This window comes from Theropithecus gelada, chromosome 18 (assembly GCF_003255815.1).
Source record: "Theropithecus gelada isolate Dixy chromosome 18, Tgel_1.0, whole genome shotgun sequence".
NCBI classification, from domain to species: Eukaryota; Metazoa; Chordata; class Mammalia; order Primates; family Cercopithecidae; genus Theropithecus; species Theropithecus gelada.
The window spans coordinates 39,532,899-39,552,978 of record NC_037686.1 but is presented as its reverse complement, the minus strand read 5'-3'; the positions used below and the strand labels follow the sequence as shown (position 1 = coordinate 39,552,978).

At 34.7% G+C, this 20,080-nt stretch overlaps 1 protein-coding gene across 9 annotated transcripts in view; it reads left to right on the top strand.

Moving 5' to 3' along the window:
• Nucleotides 1-20,080, top strand: part of POLI (DNA polymerase iota) — a 29,935-nt gene that overhangs the window by 1,308 nt on the left and 8,547 nt on the right. For 3 of the 9 annotated variants that reach the window (XM_025365578.1, XM_025365576.1, XM_025365579.1), the window contains exons 2-8: nt 967-1,092; nt 3,560-3,724; nt 8,114-8,266; nt 11,053-11,289; nt 13,224-13,402; nt 14,355-14,446; nt 17,698-17,828. In XM_025365578.1, the coding sequence (XP_025221363.1) occupies nt 1,056-1,092; nt 3,560-3,724; nt 8,114-8,266; nt 11,053-11,289; nt 13,224-13,402; nt 14,355-14,446; nt 17,698-17,828 (994 nt within the window). In that variant the 5' untranslated portion in view covers nt 967-1,055. The remainder of the gene's footprint in view (nt 1-966; nt 1,093-3,559; nt 3,725-8,113; nt 8,267-11,052; nt 11,290-13,223; nt 13,403-14,354; nt 14,447-17,697; nt 17,829-20,080) is intronic. The other 6 variants (XM_025365581.1, XM_025365582.1, XM_025365577.1 and 3 more) reach the window with 4 other exon arrangements.

Below are 20,080 nucleotides of genomic sequence, written 5' to 3'. Positions count from 1 at the left end.
AAACTCCAGCCACAAGCGATCCTTCCACCTCAGCTTCGAAAGTGTTGGGATTACTCGTGTCTGGCCTTTTTAAGTTTTGAAACAGCTTTAGGTTTACTTGAAAGTTGCGGAGCTAGATCCCCCTAGTGTTGACATAAACTCAGTACATTTGTCAAAACTAGGAAATTAACATTGGTATAATACTGTTAACCGAGCTACACGCTTTATTCAGATTTTACCAGTTTTTCTGCTAATGTTCATTTTCTGTTCCAGGATCCCAACAAGAATATTGTATTGTATTTTGCCTGTCTTGTTTTTAGCCAGTGTTGAGAGAAGGAGTCGCCTCTGTCATTCCCTCCCCCGCACATGACCTAACGACTTTTTAAAATCAAAGAACTATTCAGTCTTTCAATTTAGTGAATATTTATTGATGGTCTGTTATGTCCTAGACAGTGTTTTAGGCACTGGCGATTTAGCATTAAACCAGGTAATCCTGCTGTCATGGGAGCTAAAAATAGCCCACACTGGTACCCACTGGTTGTCTTTTGCCATTTTGTATTTCAGTTTTTGTTGTTGTTGTTTTAAATGTAAGGGCATGCTGCTTAGAATGATTTTCAAGTTGTGTGAAAACCAATGTCATTTCAACTTTTCTGCCCCTTCTGGTTTACACTAAAAGCTACTATAAACTTCCAGGTGATAGTATCAGCTCTTGCATCATCCATTATTTATCACATTTTTTCCCCTCAAACTTTTTACTATCCTGAGAAAAATGCAGTGCACAAAGAAACAGTAATTAAGAGGACTGAAAACCCTACTCTAAGTAGAGTTTCATGTCTTTGTAATTTCAATGCTTTCACACATAATCCAGGAAAAAACTAACATCGCTCTGCATTCTTCCTTCACAGGTACCATGTTTTAAGGAATTGTGAGTTGCTCAGAGATAATAAGCATCCTGAATTTCTTTTTATTTCTTTGCATATTGTGCAGGAGTTCGTGATCAAGTGTTGCCCACACGAAATTCTTCATCCAGAGTCATAGTACATGTGGATCTGGATTGCTTTTATGCACAAGTAGAAATGATCTCAAATCCAGAGCTAAAAGACAAACCTTTAGGTAATTGTACATTTATAATATTTTTATTGCATAGTGATTAGATTAGCAACTCATGCTCATTATATACTGATTTATTAACCTTATTAAGAAAGATTTTGGAAGCAGTTCTTACAGTGCTTTATAGCTGGTCATTTTTGCTTCACTACCAAGTGTAAATTTTACAAGCCTCATTTAATAAGTGGTGAATCTGAGAATAGTGTAGTTGGCAGAACAAATGAAGAGAAAACAGAATAAATTTTACTTTTCTCTGCTGGTTAGTAGCTTAGTTTGCTGGGCAGATTTCTTTTTCTCAGTATTTGAAATTTTAGAGGCTTTCCTCTCAAAAAACAACCTCTTATTACATTTTAGTGGAAGTGTTCATCTGTCCTTCCCTTTCTGAAATTAACTCTTAAATTGTGTAACATCTAACAAACTAGTTGGATTTTGAACATAAACCTTAGTTTTACTAAGACAGCAAACTTTCCATAAAGACATAAGCAGCTTTTTAAATAAAAGCCAAAATAAATTTTATATTGGATATTGTTGATATACTGGCTTGTTTTATCATTTTTATTATTCATATTTTAAATTGAGAAAGATAAAGAGATTTTCATGCATGCAGGAAAGATTCTTCCTTTAGTATAAGCATAAAGAACAGTTTTGCTTCACTTGCTGCTACCCTCTTGTGCCCACTTTGGCTTAATAAATCCCAATCCAGCATAGCTGCTTTACTGAAGAACAAAGCGGTGACTAGTTTTTGCTATGCCAAGGTGAGTCTAGGATCTTAAAACCTTCCTAAAGGTTGCCAAGAAATTAGAATCATGGGCCTTAAGTTTTTTCTCCTGAAGGCATTTCTTAGTAGCACTGTGATATAAGATGTTCTGTGGATAATGCTTAATAAAAAAAAGTGTAATTAAGTACGAATGAATGATTATTGGGAAGTGAGGGATGTGAATGCTCCGCGTTTTTTGGGGAAAACTAAAGTAGTCTTTCATTTTTTGTTGTTGTTGTTGTTGAGATGGGTTCTCACTCCAGCCCAAGCTGGAATGCAGTCGTGTGATCTTGGCTCACTGCAGCCTTTGCCTCTGGGTCTCAGGTGATTGTCCTATCTCAGTCTTCCAAGTAGCTGGGACTAGAGGTGTGCGCCACCACACTCGGTTAATTTTTTCGTGTTTTCAGTAGAGACGGGGTTTTACCATGTTGCCCTGGGTGGTCTCGTACTCCTGAACTCAGGCAATCCACCTGCCTTGGCCTCCCAAAGCGCTGGGACTACAGGCGAGAGTCACCGTTCCCGACCAGTAGTCTTTCATTTATACTAAACAAATATATGACAAACTCAGGCTGGTGACATGCAGTGATGAGGCCATATAATGTAATGCTCTATTAAAAAACTCCTTTTTTAGTTAAGAAATCTACCAATCTGATTTTTTTAAATAGTTCACTGTGGAGTCTAAAATTACTACTACCTTTGGTTCCATGATTTTATTTTGGGCATTACCTGATATATGAAAAAACTTTATATAAAAATAACATTTCTTTGCCTTGTTTATTACATCAAAATTTTAGAAACAATGTCTAACAGAGAAATGGACATAACCTTTTTTTTCTACATGTTTGTATTTTACATATTTTAGGTGAACATTACTCTTACAGTGGTAAGCAAGTAGTAAACTTGTATAAAAAGAGAAGAGCAAATAATTTTTAGCACTCTTGAGTCACCAATAAACTAGAACTTTTTATGCAGTCTGTAAATAAATGATTATTTAATCATTTTTGATAGAACAGTTCAATAAGTAGTAGGTAACTATTAGATCCCTAAAAATTGCTGTAGCCCGGCACTTGTTTTATATATTTTATGTACACATTATATTTTATATTGCTTTATATTAGCAAATTACCCAGAAGAGAAGTTGAGTTTTTCTAGCAGCAACCAGTATTTAGTTGTACCCAATTATTTTCATCTGGTTTTTTTTTTTGGTAGAACATGCCCTATTATATGGCAGTATAAATTAATCTGCTTTTATATTGTCTGGAAAAAAAATCCTAGAGAGATTTGGTTTGTATGTTATCACTGAAGATTCCATGGAATATATCGATTTAGGTTCATTTTTACTAAATTTGAGAAATGTAATACACAGATTGCCTTTTGTATATGAATAATTGATCTAACTTGTAATTCTGTGTTATTCAGTGTTTTGTTATTTAATAATAACTTTCCTTCTTCAAGGAGACGAAACAACCAGAGATTAAAAGTGGGGTATGGAAAAATAATACATTGGTATATTATAATTCATAATTAGGAGATAGCTTGAAAACCTAATGTTTCTGCATTATAGAAATTTGATTTAAGGAGGCTGTGTTTTTTGAGACAGGGCTTTTGCTTCTTATCAAAACTGTCTTACAACTTAGACAGATGTAATATGGAATTAATAATGTCTTTAAATGTTTCTTCAATTGTGCTTGAGTTTCTCCTAAAATATTTTTATAGGGGTTCAACAGAAATATTTGGTGGTTACCTGCAACTATGAAGCTAGGAAACTTGGAGTTAAGAAACTTATGAACGTCAGAGATGCAAAAGAAAAGTGTCCACAGCTGGTATTAGTTAATGGAGAAGACCTGACCCGCTACAGAGAAATGTCTTATAAGGTTACAGGTACAAATGATAAGCAATATACTTTTAGCATTAATTTTTATGTAGGATGCCTGTTCATTACATGAATTTTTTAGTAAATGTAAAAATAACATAAGATGCTTTTTCCTAATAACTTCTTATTTTGGGTCTTGTCAACTTTAAAAGTTATGTAAAAGGATAACTGTATGCTGTGAATAGTATTTTTAAGAAGATGTATAGTTGGAAGAAATTTTAACTCTGTTATGATTGATGTTTATATAACAGGGAAAAATGGAAAACAAAGTTTAAAAGTGAGAAAATGGGAAACTGTACTGTAAAAGATGCCAGGTCTTTAAAATTTTAAGTTTAAATGAATTATGAAGAAATAATGTTGTTTTCTAATGCATTCATGATAATTGAAAGAGGCTTCTGTAACTTTTGATCAGCATAATTAAAAATTGATTTATGAAATAGTAATAAAAATATTGGATATATTCATATTTTCTTAGGTTATATATATATACTAAATATTACAATGTAGCTAAACTTTCCCATGCTAAGGTTTGGATTTAAATCTTAGTGTTATAGTAAATTACAGGAAAAATAAAAATGAGTGTGCACTGGCACATTGCAAATATAGTAGATTGGTGCAAAAGTAATTGTGGCTTTCACAATTACTTTTAATTGCAAAAACCTTAATTACTTAATATATAGTGTAAAAATGCATAATGATCAGCTTTGCAATTATTTGTCTTTTTTACTTTTTTTTGTTTTTCTTTTATCACAGCAATTTTCAGATGACTGGGTTAAATGTCTATAATATACAAAGAGCTCTTAGAAATTAACAGGAAAAAGAAACCTAATAAAAAAGGATGAAGAATATGAATAGGCAGTTGACAAGAAGAACTTAACCCAGTGTCTAACAATTATAAGGAAAAAATTCTCAAATTCATTAGTGGCCAAGGAAATTTGAATTAGTAAGATATTTTATATCCATCATACTTACCCAAAATTAAAAGGAATGTGAGAAAAAGTATCAAGAACACTTACTGAGTTTAAAGATAAATGTTCTTCCATCCAGTGAGATCATTGCTGGGAGTTTATCAAATAGAAATAAAATCATGAGACTGGGCACTGTGACTCATACCTGTAATCCCAGCACTTTTGGATGCTGAGGTAGGAGGATTGCTTCAGCCCAGGAGCTCGAGGTTGCAGTGAGCCATGATTGTGTCACTGCATTCCAGCCTGCGTGTGCATGACAGAGTGAGACTCTTGTCTCTAAAAAAAGGAGAACCACAAGTACATAAAGACATATGTACAACAATATTTATCGTAGCATGGTTTATTATTGTCAAATATATGGAAAGAAAAATGTCCATCAAGAGGAATAGCCAAATAAACTAAGATATCTGTATGATGGATATTATATAGCCATTAAAAAGAATGCATTGGTGCAATACTATTTGACTGATGGAGATAGGCTTTGATGAGTGAATAAAAGGCAAGGTACAAAATGATGTATCATGTTTTTCCAAATGTGTAAAATAATGGCCTTAATGCCTCCTCTCATATATATGTGTATGTCTACATGTGAACAAGAAGAGAAACATTAGAGGGTATATTACAGGTTTTTAACATTGGTTAACTTGTGGTGGGAAAGGCGTAGTGCTGAAATGGGAGGAAAGAAGAAGGGATAGTGAAGCAGAAAAGACAAGATTATACTCCCGGATATCACTGCTTTTATTATGCAAAATTGTGTCTAAATATTAAAACTTTAGTTTTTAGAACTTTCCCTGTGGAGAAAAAATAAAAACTTGAGTTTTAGTGTACACAGAAGTGATTATATAATACATACAATTCTGTAGCTTGCCTTTGAGCTTAATGATCTTCCGTGTCATTCACAGAGATCTTCCTCACTCTCTTTAATGCCTGCACAGTATTTCATTGTATTTAGTCCGTATTTATTTAACCAGTTCTTCAGTGATACGAAGACAGTACGTCCAACTTTATGCCTGTTGTTGCTACATGATTAGTAATTGCACCTTCTTTCACTAAAAAAAAGTCTTGTTTTGGATGGTAATTTATATGGTTTCCCTGCATAGTGATGGATTATTAGGCTGTTACCAGATTTTTGCTCTTAGACATTTTCGTATAGAAATGTTGGCATACTTTTAAGGGGATTTCCATAAGGTAAGTTCCTAGAAGTGAATTGTTGGATCAAACATGATTTGCATTTAAATGTTTGGATATGTTACATTTGAGATTGCCGCAACATATTGCTAGTATATACGAGAGTGTTAGATTTAAAAATCTTTGCTTCATAGTCATTTACTCTTAGAAGTCATTTACTCTTCTACATAGAAGAAGAGTAAATCATTGTTTCGATTTGCAGTTTTCCATGAGTAAGGTTGAGCTTTTTTTTATATATTTTTGGTCATTTATGTATCTTTTCTGTTAACCTATTCACTTGCACCTGTTTTTTATTTGGGTTGTTCATCTTTTTCTAAGTACTTGGTACTTTTTGTGTCATTTTTTTTTGATAAAAGTTTTTTTTAAAAAAGTTATTTTATCAATTTTTCTCACAGTATTTTTCTGAGTTGAAGTAGGAACATAGCCAATGTACGCCCTTACTGTATTTATCTCTGACCTGTTTATAATATATAACCTTATTATTTATTTCATATTTTTATGCTACTGCATATATACCTTTCTTCAAGGTAGTTTTTTTCTTTAATTACAGATTCCTCTTTTGGGCCCTATATATGTTTAATAAATGTATCTTGCTTATGAAGTTGATACCAAGAAAGAGGTTACAATGGAGGCTGGGCATGGTGGCTTATGCCTGTAATCCCAACACTTTGAGAGACTGTGGTGGGGGGATCATGTGAGGCCAGCATGGGCAGCATAACATAGCAAGACCCTGCCTCTACAAAAGTAAACAACAAAAAAAAAGTTAGCTGGGTGGTTAGCGTGTGCCTGTAGTCCCAGAGGCTGAGGTAGGAGGATTGCTTGGGCCCAGGAAGTAAAGGCTGTAGTGAGCTGTGGTGTGCTACTCCACTCCAGCATGGGCAACAGAGTGAGACCCTGTCTCATTAAAACTACAGCAACAACAAAAACCTTCAGGAATGGAATAATTAGGGATTTGTCCTGTGACCTAAAATCAGTCAGTATTTAGTGATCCGCCAGCTTCGTGCATGATTCTGTATTTAACTTGTTTTTCTATTTAGTACTTAAAAACTTATCCTTTATTTTTCTTATGTAGCATTCTTTTGATAAACTCTTTTGTTTTCTACAAGTTACTTTGCATATCAGGTATATACTTTAGAAAATAAATTGCAGAAATTGATGAAGGAAATGCAAAATAATGATTTTCTATGATCAGACATATTGTCCGTCTGTCCTGAAAGGAGGTAATAGTTTTCTCTAGGTAATAGTTTTCTCAGGAGTGATTTTTGGTGTTTACTGTGTCACGTTGTTATCTTTATTGGTTTCCCCTTACATTGTCAATGTTGATATCAACAAAAAAAAGCACTTTTGGTATTTGTGAAAAAACGTGATCTATGTGGAATGACATAGTCCTTTTATTTCTGAGCTTCAGATTATATGACCTTAAGAATCTATGCATTTTTGTATACTAAGAGACTTGCATTTGTTTTCTCTTATCCAGCTGGTGTCAGTAGAAGGTGATTCAGAGGGAAGTGAAAAACTTTCTCAATGATTTTTAACTTGTTAGTCTCAATGTTAATATATGAAAATTGATAGTTTTTTTGAATTTAATTTGAATATTGGTTTAGCTCAGTCTAGTAAACATTTGACCTAAGGACTAGATAATTGTGCTAGATGATGGGCATTTGAATACCTGTAAGTTGTGGTTCATCTCTGCCTCTCTGTCCTAAGGAATATGCTTGGGCTAATAAAAATACCGTGTTATAGTATATTTTGAAAGTTGACTGACTTTCTGTTTTCTTCAGTAATAACTGGAAATTTTTAATGTTATTTTGTTTTGCCTCTTTTAAACTCTTGGGGAAAATATAGCTAAAATATACCATTACTTGTTTTTAACTTTCCTGAGCAGCCTATAGTTTATTCTTTGACACACTTCTTCAAGGTCACCAATTTACTGTAAGCATTGATATTTAATGTACTACAGATACAAAAATTATAGGTGTAGAAGATTGAGCTAAATATATTGCCATGAATAACTGCCCTAGGAATGCCATTTTTAGACTTTTTGGAAAATATTGCCTCTACTCAAGATGTGGTACAGAAAAAAAGTCAGTTAACTGAGGGCTTTATTAAAGATATTATGGAACTATGAATGTATATAAAACCTTTAACAATAAATTTGATATAGTTTTAAGCACTAGATAGTTAAATTTATCCTAGTTATAACTTCATTTACATCTGTGCTCCAATATTATTTCAATTTAGAATTACTGGAAGAATTTAGTCCAGTTGTTGAGAGACTTGGATTTGATGAAAATTTTGTGGATCTAACAGAAATGGTTGAGAAGAGACTACAGCAGCTGCAAAGTGACGAACTTTCTGCGGTGACTGTGTCGGGTCATGTGTACAATAATCAGTGTGAGTGGGTTCTTATTGATTCTACCTACTAACTAAAAGTACATACATTTCTTAATGTTCAGTGAATTTGCTGTGTGATTCTGAAAGTTTCATGACTTTTGTTGGAGGTAGAGTTATATTTAGCCAGTACTCTGTCTAGAACAGCTAAAATTAGGTGTTGCTATTCCATAATAAGTATTAAGATTTTGATGACATGTAGCTCAATGCTCTGTGCACTTTTCATTTGCACAGACCTTTGTTCCTGTTCATCTGCACAGAGCATTCATCTGCGCAGAGTTTTCGTCTGACACAGTGCATCTGTTCCCATTTTAGAAAGCTATACCCAGCTGGGCACAGTGGATCGCCCCTGTAGTCCCAGCTGTTTGGGAGATTGAGCTGAGAGGATTGCTTGAACCCAGGAGTTTGAGTCCAGCCTGGGCAGCAGAGCTAGATCCCATCTCTTAAAGAAACAAAAAGCCATACCTCTTTAGGTCATTCTTAAGTTGCAAGAGTTGGCTTCTTAATATGCTTTTTGGAATAATTTTTGATTATTCTAAGACAGTCTCTAAGAATTTTCAGGTAGGCTAGATTTGCCTTTGATGTGTCTTTTACATGTTCCCTTCGATTCCCCTGAGACCCTCATGTTGCTCTCTGACTTCCCAAGTTAGCACTTTTGGAATGTTGTCCAGGCTTATCTGCCATGTGCCAGAATCTTCTCTAAGCTCCTATTTAATCTGTTTATTTATAAATAATCTTTGTCAAAGTTAGCAAGAAAGCAGAATGGTTTGTCTCCTTCATGTATTAAGATATGAATGACTGATGGTGTTTCCAGGGATATTTACATTTGAAAATAAGCTGTAGTAAGCACCAGTGAATATCTAATTAGGCTTTCAGACATCTTATGACTCTGCTGGTGACTCCCTTATCATACCACATACAAGACAAGTTACTCTGCTGTTGTGTAAGACTTGTCTGACCCTTTTGCTCTTAAGCCTCCCCATGCATTTCCTCTTATCCTCTTTTTTGAGAACTAGACATCAGTCTACAGAATAGTTCTCCACAGAAGAAAAGCAGTAAAACTACAGTTTCTATAATACATGGAGCTTTTCATGTATCTTTTGTACTTGTGCTCATTTGTAACTTACAAGGGCTAAGTAGCAAGAGTATTTCAGATATATTTCTATATAATTTTTAAAGCAAACTTAGATTTTATTGGTTAGAGTTCATTATAGAGAGCTAGGTTTTATATCCGAAAAAGGAAATGTGGAATTATTGATTAATTCTTCATCTTTCACACAGATTTTATTAAAATTTTTTTCAAACCTACAGGAAAGTTGACAGAATAGTACAACAAATACCCATTATGTCCTTTTTTTTTTTTTTTGAGACAGAGTCTCACTCCGTCGCCCAGGCCAGAGTGCAGTGGTACAATCTTGGCTCACTGCAACCTCCACCTCCTGGGTTCAAGCAGTTCTCCTGCCTCAGCCTCCCAACTAGCTGGGACTACAGGCACGTGCCACCACACTGGCTAATTTTTTAATTTGTAGTAGAGATGGGGTTTCACCATGTTGGCCAGGCTGGTCTTGAACTCCTAACCTCAGGTGATCTGCTTGCCTTGGCCTCCCAAACAAAGTGCTAGGATTACAGGCGTGAGCCACTGCGCCCAGCTCATTATGTCCTTTCTTGTAGATAAACTAGTTGTTATTTTGCCACATTTGCTTTCTCTTGTCCTCTCTATGGATCGCTTGGTTGGTTGATGAGCTATTTGGAAGCAAATGGCAGACATCCTGACATTTCATCTCTAAATACTTTTAGTGTGAATCTCTTTGAGGTTAGGATGGTTTCATGTAATTCCAACACTGTTTAACACCTAAAGCAAATTTATTTTTATATAATTTTCTTACACTTTTCATAAAAGAGCTCTAAAACTATGTACAGGTCAGAGATTGTTTTCAGCAGCATATATAGTTAGTGCATGGTTAAGATTTAGATCTTTAAAGCATAATGTTAGCTTTCTTGTTATATAATAGTACTTTTATGCTTACTTACAGGTAAATATGAGTAAAAGTTTTGTTAATGTCAGTAGGAATGTTTTTATGAGATCAGTTTTCATAATGTGTTAATTATTAAGCACTCCCAGTATACAGTCACTATCACAGGCTGTTGGAATTTGCTTATTGAATTTGTTTACAGTATTCCTATGAAGCATGAAAGAGATTAGTCAAGTGGATAACAGGGTGGCAGTGGTCTCTTAGTCCATTTAGTGTTGCTTTAACAGAATACCTGAGACTCGGTAATTTACAAAGAAAAAAAGGTTCATTTGGTTCATGATTCTTGTGGCTGGAAAAGTCAAGATTAGGCCTCTGCATCTGGTGAGGGTCTCAGGCTGTTTCGCCTCATGGTGGAAGGCAAAGGGGAGCCAGTGTGTACAGAGATCACATGGTGAGAGAGGAAGCAAGAGCTGGGGGAGGTGCCAGGCTCTTTTAACAACCAGCTGTCTCTGGAGCTAATACAGTGAGAAACTTACTCATCCCTGAGGGAGGGCATTAATCTGTTCATGAGGGATCCACCCCTGTGATCCCAACACCTCCCATTTGACCCCACCTCCAACATTAGGGATCAAATTACAACATGAGGTTTGGAGGGGACAAACATTGCAACCATACCAGGTGGTGGTGGTGGTGGTGGTGGTGGTGGTGGTGGTTGGATATAGACTAAGCCTTCTACCTTTTAAAAATTATTTTGTAAAAAACAAAATTTTAAAGTTTTTTTCTTGTGACTTTGAATGACATTTGTTGTTTTTAAAGCTATAAACCTGCATGACATCTTGCACATCAGACTACTTATTGGATCTCAGATTGCAGCAGAGATGCGGGAAGCCATGTATAATCACTTGGGGCTCACTGGCTGTGCTGGAGTGGCTTCTAATAAACTGTTGGCAAAATTAGTTTCTGGTGTCTTTAAACCAAATCAACAAACAGTCTTATTACCGGAAAGTTGTCAACATCTTATTCTTAGTTTGAATCACATAAAGGAAATACCTGGTAAGACAAATATCTTTGAAAAGTACATATATGTCTTATTATATTTCTTTAATTTTAAAATTATAGGTACAGTGTAATTAATTCTTAGGTAGAGGTGTATGTGAGTGTGTGCATGTATGTGTGTGTATACTTGGTTCCTGGAAAATAACAAAAACCATAATGTTTTCTGAAGCAAATTTGGATTAAGAAATATGTGAAAGTACTTTTCTTATTTTATCTACTTTGGATGGTTAGAATATGGTCATAAAAGTTATAGCCTAGAAACATATGGTCTTTATTTCCAGTCCCTGGGTCATACTCTTATACTGTACATTGCCTCTAGAGAGGGGAGTTTGTCTTTTACTAAGTCTCTTTTGGGATTATATATAAAATATTAAGGCTACAATGGACTTTCCAAAACATCTAGGCCAAGTTCCTCAGTTTAAAGATGAGGAAACTGATTTCCATGAGGAGTTTGGTGACCTATTTAGGTCATGGTGCAAGTTTGTTTCTTTGCAGATCAAATACCCAAGTTTTTATAGACCGTTGATAATGGATATGTTGAACTACATTTCTGTGGTATTGCTGGGGAATAAGATGTTATAAAAGAGTTCTGTGGAAGTGAATTTCTAATACCTCTGAAACTTAGATGTCAAACTTCACATTTTTAACTGATACTTGTGTGATTCCAAAATGTATTATACACTGCCTTGCCTTCCTTAGTATAGTATAACTATAATTTGAAATTTTGTGGATGACTTTGGTTCTGCCTTCTGAAGAACAATGTCAGGTTGTAATAAATTGAGGACTATATACTGGTGCAAAACATTATTACTTGGCTTTACTTTTGAGTTCTTGTATCTTTTTTTTTTTTTTTTTTAAGCAGGCTTTCTGCTTTCTCACTTATTTCCAAATTGCCAGCCGCCTTTTATTTTTGCGTGAAAAATCTGTCACTCTCATAATTCCCCCTACACAGCCATCTCCTCCAACTTAGGCTTTTCCTGTGCAAGAAAATCAGATAACTGTGGAATTATTATTTTTAAATGAAAAGAATAAGGAGACACTAAATGGCCTGAGTGTTTTCTCTTGTGGATAAAGTATGACTGAATTTTAGTGCAAGAACTTTGTGACAGTTTTGCTAGCAAGATTTTTTGTTTGTTTGCTTTCTGTCTCATAGCTGTATTCTGGATGGTAAATGTTAGATATGACTTATGGATAAATATATGGTGGTGCATATAGGAACCAGTTAGTTTACCTAATATGTACACTTAATTCATTTTAATTGCTCTAGTGGCAGCCTTTTTGTACATTAATAATAATCATGATTTCTGAATATTTCTGGAATTTTACATAACAGGTAGTAAAATTTTTGTTTTAGTAAGACAGCATTTATTGACTGTCTCTGTATTCATTTTGTTTTACTGCATTTTGTGAGGACTTCAAAGAGATGCATATAATTCAGGAGCCCTGAGTGGAAGAACAGCAACCTAGTTTGCAATGGAGTTTGATCTTTGCAAAATACAGTAGTCCCCCATTATCTGCAGTTTCACTTTTCACAATTTCTGTTACCTGCAGTCAACTGTGGTTTGAAAATACTAAGATATTTTGAGAGAGGGAGGCAGAGACCACATTCACATAACTTGTATATAGTATATTGTTGTAGTTCTATTTTATTATTATTGTTAACCTCTTATTGTGCCTAATTTATAAATTAAACTTTATCATAGGTATATATGTAATGGAAAAAACAGTACTGTATATATATAGGGTTTGATACTGTCCATGGTTTCAGGTATCCACTGAAGGTCTTAGAATGTATCCCCTGTGGATAAGGGGGGACTACTGTGTAAATTATAGAATTTAAAGATATGATTGATATATTTATAATATTTTAATTCGCTTTGTTTTAAGGAGAAAAGCTATTTTTAACTTTGTATGCACTTCTTTTTATTTAGGTATTGGCTATAAAACTGCCAAATGTCTTGAAGCACTGGGTATCAATAGTGTGCATGATCTCCAAACCTTTTCATCCAAAATTTTAGAAAAAGAATTAGGAATTTCACTTGCTCAGCGTATCCAGAAGCTCAGTTTTGGAGAGGATAACTCCCCTGTGATACCCTCAGGACCACCTCAGGTACACGATGATATTTATTTTAATTAAGTACTGGTTATCACATTATTTGAGATAAAGATTTCTAGTTACAGTACCATGTTCTTACTATTCTAGTTTGCTTAGTATGTGATCTCTTTCCTATTAGAAGGCTGATTTATTATTAATAGGTTGGATTAATAAGTATTCTTAAATTGAATCTTAAGCATTGATATTTTGATATCTTAAGTTAGCTACTATGATTGAAAACAGTGCAACTTAATAGCCTATAATGCATATATGAGGCAAAATATTTTAATCTTTTAAAAATCTTGTTTTCAGAGTAGTCCAGTGATTTAGCAAATGGGAAAGGTATAATCACCCAATTAACATTGACTGATTTTTTTACTATGGGACAAGCACTTTCCTGAGTGCTTGAAATACATTAGTCCATTTAATCTTCACAAGGAAGCATCAAGGTAGGTAGTACTGTTGTTTGTCCATTCTTTCTTACCTTTCTTCTTTCCTTCCTTCCTTCCATTCTCTCTCTCTCAAGATGAGGATACTGTACTTTAGAAAGGTTAAATAACTTGAGGACCATATACTGGTCCAAGGATATAGTCCAAGGATATAAGTCTAAGTTTGTCCAAGGATAAACTTAGATTCAAGTCCTAGGTGATTAAGAAGTCTTGCCATAATCATACAATAAAGCTTGGAGTTGGTACTAGAGCTTTAGAGTTTTCTTAACTTTGAATTATTTTTTATTAACTGTTTTATATTAACTGTTAATTTAGTTATATTTGATATTAACTTTCTAGTGAGTACAGTAGCTTGCAGATAAAAAACAGTTAATATAAAAGTGAACTAAATGGCTGAAACTAAGGACAAGAGGTAAGTTAGTAAAGAATGTATTGAATATTTATTTGACTATACACTGATAATAATTAGATATAATTCTTAGAGTTTGCACTAATCCTTATTTATGCTTCTTTGATAGTCCTTTAGTGAAGAAGATTCATTTAAAAAATGTTCATCCGAAGTTGAAGCTAAAAATAAGATTGAAGAACTACTTGCTAGTCTTTTAAACAGGTGATTTTCAATCCATTTTGCCAAGTCATCCTATATATTCATTCTGTATACGGTATATAGAAAGAATATTTGATGTTCCATCTTGGAACTGACAGATTATCTGGAGAGTAAACAATGTAAAAATAATTTATCATGTGATTTCTCTGCATTATAAACTATTGTAAAGATGGTAATAGGGGCTCTTACCTAAATTTAATTCATTGGTCTTAATTCTAGTAACTGTGGTTGTCCTATGGATGTAAAGCTGCAGATGGTTACCTAAAGGGGTTTTATGGATATTTCTAACATTCTTAGACTTACTCTAGTCTTCAGGTGAGAAGAAGAAGTTTTAATTTTTCCCTGTGGCAATTGCAAAGCCTTTGCCCTCAACCTAATAGTTACTTGAATTTCATTAAGTTAGTACCATGCTAAATACAAATACATGCGAAATACAAAACGTGTGAAATTAACCATTTATCTCTGCTAATAGTTACTTGCATTTCATTAAGAAGAAAAAAATGCAAAGAGGAATAATACTGTCATAATTCTAAAACTCCTGATACAGGAACAGCTATATAAATTTGTGATTGTTGGGGATAGGAAATTATTAAAGTAACAGTGAAGGAAGAAGCAGAAGAACCCTTGTATCTCTTTTGCCTCAGACTGTAAAATAAAATAGAGTCGAAGGAAAGAATGGCTGGCTGGGGCTATGTGTGAGCAGGGTGAGTGACTGCAGGTGTGTGCAGGGTTTCTGATCTGTATGTGAAGAGTATCACCTGGGGTTATAAATATATGAGTAGCACAAGATAAACTGAAAAGGAAATTTAATTTTGTGGTGCTCCTTGTCATTATACATGTATTTCTCAATATTCCATATTCCACACACAAGTAGTATCTTTTCTTCCCATTCTTTGTTTCTGCTTTTCTTGTTAGAAATTTCTCAAATTGTGGTTTCAGGGCTCTAACAGTTTAGAGTAGGTGTGCTTCTCTAATGATTCTAGGAGGACTAACTGTATTTAGAGAAAATGGTTTTTGGATGGTTCTAAGTCTGAGAAAACTGATGAAGTGAAATTTCCTCCAGCTTTGCTGTTGCATGCAACGTGGCACTCAAATGTCTTGAGCAGAGCCATGTAGCTCATTGTTGGCTGCATGCAGCTGGGGCTGGCTATATGACTGGGCTTCAGTGATATGACTCAGGCTGGGCCTGCGCGTATGCTAGTGAAACTGGGTCATTTGCTTCAGCTAAATAGAAGACTACTCTGAAATGCCTAACATTTGGAGACAGTTCTTCACGTAGAAAAACCGCAAGAAGTATAAGTTTTACAGGTTCTCTTATTTGAAGAGTCAACCCAGAAGTGAGACCAGGTGCTCTAAACCTGTGAAATACAAAACCTGTGAAATTAACCATTTATCTGTATCTCTGCTTGCCAGCTCCTTTTCTCCCACACCATGGGCCCTTATTTCAGTGACTGAATTATAACACCATCTAAGTGACTTGCAAAAAAAAAAAAATTACAGGAGTGTGTGTGTGTATTTGTGTATAATTACTCTTGTTTTCTCTAGAGTATGTTATGATTAATACTATAGGTATGTAAGAAATGTAAAAACCATATTATTTTTAATCCATCCTCTAGGCACTAGTTTAATATTGCTTATGATTCAGCCTTTTTCTAATGTGTCTTAATTAGCATATCATACTCTTTGAATTGCATAATTAATAGAACACGTTTAACTGGAAGATATTTAAACTAGTAGCCATTTAAGGTATTTTATTATCCTAGTTAAGCAGCCATCGAGAAGTTTTGTCACAAAGCAATAAGAGATAGAAAAAATTTATTTAATACAGAACTATTTTATTTTTTATTTTTTTGCGATAGGGTCTTGCTCTGTCACCCAGGCTGGAATGCAATAGTGCAATCATGGCTCACTGCAGCCTCAGCCTCCTGGGCTCAAGCCATCCTCCCACCTCAGCCTCCAGAATAGCTGGGAAAGCACCTGCCATAAAGCCTAGCTAATTTTTAAATTTTTGTAGATGAGGTCTCGCTATGTTGCCCAGGCTGGTCTTGAACTCCTGGGCTCAAGTGATCCTCCTACCTGAACTTCCCAAAGTGTTGAGATTACAGGTATAAGCCACCGTGCCTGGCCCAAAACTGTTTTTTCCAGATCAGAATCTTCAAGTTGAGTGTGTTTAACAATATGCAATATTTGCATTTTATGTCTGAGATTTGGTTTTATATGCATTGCCATGTGTATAAAAGGGGAAATGTTATCCTTTAATGACTTTTTTTCCATTAATTAGGTTTTGTACTTCTTAAGTGAATTTGTCATATAATTAAAACCTTTGTTTCAATACCAAAACCAAGACAATTGGATGAAACCCTTTTTAAAAATGCATGTGCACATATTGTATATTAATTATATACTAAATATAGTATATGATCTTTGAAGATATTGCTCTAATAAGCTATCATATAATGGTAATAGTGATTACTCTTTAACAAAAGTAATCTCATTTTGTAAAAAAAAAAATCTTTTTTTGGTAATCTCATAAGAAAAAAGTTTGAAAAAAGTTATTTTGTTATTTTTCACTTACTTGCTTTTGTTAGTGAATGATTCAGTTTCTTAAATTTCCTGCTGATTTTAATTTGCTGCCTTTTGGTTAGGTGTGGTGACTTACATCTGTAATCCCAGCATTTTGGGAGGCTGAGGTGGGGGATCGCCTGAGGTCAGGAGTTCGAGAGCAGCCTGGCCAACATGGCAAAACCACCTCTCTACTAAAAATACAAAAATTAGCCAGGTGTGGTCACACGTGCCTGTAGTCCCAGCTACTCAGGAGGTTGAGGCAGGAAAACTGCTTGAACCTGGGAAGTGGAGGTTGCAGTGAGCTGAGATTGTGCCACCACACTCCAGCCTGGGCAACAGAGCGAGACTCCATCTTGAAAAAAAAATTGGTTGCTTTTAGTTTTGTTTTGGATTTGTATTATAAAACAACTTGTTTTGATTATATCTTATATCTCTTCTATTTCTGACAGCACTCAATTCTGAGTGAGGCCTGAGAGCTTGACATCTAAACATTCAGAGTTTTAGTGCATAGACTTTGCGATGATTATTTGGATACTCAGGGACCTTTATTGCTTACTATTTTGTTATCTACTATATGTATAATTGTTATATTTAACAAAATCTCGCACCTTTAGATAAATGAGGTGTTACATAATTTAAAAAGGTAATCCTTTTCTAATTCCTTATTTCCACTTTCTCTTTATTTTTAGAGTATGCCAAGATGGAAGGAAGCCTCATACAGTAAGATTAATAATCCGTCGGTATACCTCTGAGAAGCACTGTGGTCGTGAGAGTCGTCAGTGCCCTATTCCATCACATGTAATTCAGAAGTTAGGGACAGGTATGGACTAGTTTTCCAACAGTTTCATTAGCAGGTTGAACTCTTAAACAAGCCAACTTTGAACTAGAAATATGCTCCAAAAATGGAGGGTCTTCACAGGGAATTAGCAAGCAATTAAATGCTTTTATTCTATCAGGAATTTTCACCAGAAAACTTTGTTGTTTGTTTATTCATTTATTTATTTATTTATTTTTTGAGACAGAGTCTTGCTCTGCACCAAGACTGAAGTGCAGTGGTGCTGTGATACCTCACTGCAGCCTTCGTCTCCCCGGCTCAAACAATTCTTCTACCCCAGCCTCCCAGGTAGCTGGGACCGTAGGTGCATGCTACCAGACCTGGCTAACTTTTTTTGACATTTAGGATAGACAAGGTCTCAAACTCCTGAGCTCAAGCAATCTTTCTGCCTCAGCTTCCCACAGTGCCGGGATTATGGGCATGAACCACTGCACCTGGCCTGGTTTTTAAATAGATAAGTAAAGAGTCATTTAAGAATGTTTTCCAAGTTCAAAGAGAACAAAACTGTGATAACTGATAGCATGAGTCTTTCTGGGCATTTAGATTGTTTCCATTTTGAAGAACATTTAAGTGCAAGTCATTGGATGGGCATATGCATATGTTTTCCTTTATCTTGGATAGATTTTAAGGAGTGGAATTGCTGGATCATATGGGAACATGAACTGTTTAAGAAACTGCCAACTTTTTCCAAAGTTCATGTAATAATTTACATTTTCATCAACAATATATGAAGGTTCCAGTTTTTCATATTTTTGCCAATATTTGTATTGTCAGTCTCTTTGATTATAGTTGTTCTAGCGGTATATAGTAGTGTGGTTTTTCTTTTATGGATAGTGTTTTTGGTGTTATATGTAAAAATTCTTTGCCTAACTCAGAGGTCACATATTCTGTTTTCTGTTAGAAGTTTTATAGTTTTTAAGCTTTATGTTTATGTCCATTTTGAGTTAATTTTTTATGTGTGGTATATGGTAAGGGACTTAATTCTTTGCTTTGCATGTGGGTATCCAGTTGTTCCTGCATCATTTGTTGAAGATTTTTCTTCACCCACTGAATTACCATGGCATCTTTGTCAAAAATTAATTGACCATAAATATAAGAGTTTATTTCCTGACTTTCTTGTTTCATTGGTCTATATGTTTATCCTTACACCGATTCCACCCTATGATGGTCTCTGCTGCTCTGTTTATTTTTCTGCAATCTTTTTTTTCTGTTCTTTCTTACAAAGTAGATAATCTGTATTGAGCTGCCTTTAAGGTCTCTGATTCATCTGTATCTCATAACTGCCATTGCCCCTGTAGTGATTTGTCAGTTTTGGTTACTGTACTTTTTAACTCTAGAATTTCTGTTTGTCTTTTGTTTTTATGTTTGGTTTTGTTTCTTTATCGAGATTCTCCTTTTTTTGTACTCATTATATTTTGCTTTAATTCTTTAAACATGGTTGTCTTTAATTCTTTGGACATATCTATAATAATGAATTTGAAGTCTTTGCTAAGTCCACCTCAAAGTCAATTTATGTTAACTGCTTTTTCCCCCAAATATGTATCACACTTTCCTGTTTCTTTGCATGTTTTGAACTATTTTATTGAAAACTAGACCTCATAGATAATGTATTGTAGCAACTGTGGATTTAAAACTTTTTCTTGTAGGGTTTTTTTTTCTTTCCTGTACTTTTTTTTAGGTAACTTGTCTGAATGTAATCTGCAGAATCTACCTCCCCTGGTTTCTGTAGCCACTGATTTCTCTGCTCAGTGTTCTTTCTTTTTTTTTTTTTTTTTAAATTCAAATTTTTATTTTAATATTGGCTTCTGGGAAGTTGCCCATGTCTGTATAGTTTCATGGTTAGCCAATGTTTGGCAAAGGTTCTGCTCAAACACTACAGTCTGGAAGCTGTCTGCCTCTGCCAGTGGATAAGTGTATGGGTTGGAAAGGACTTAAAATATTTAGGCCATTTTCCCATACTGCCCAAAGTAATTTATAGATTTAGTGCTATCCCCATCAAGCTACCACTGACTTTCTTCACAGAATTGGAAAAAAATACTTTAAATTTCATATGGAACCAAAAAAGCCCACATAGCCAACACAATCCTAAGCAAAAAGAACAAAGCTGGAGGCATCACACTACCATACTTCAAATTATACTGCAAGGCTACAGTAACCAAAACAGCATGGTGCTGGTACCAAAACAGATGTATAGACCAATGGAACAGAACAGAGGCCTCAGAAATAACCACACATCT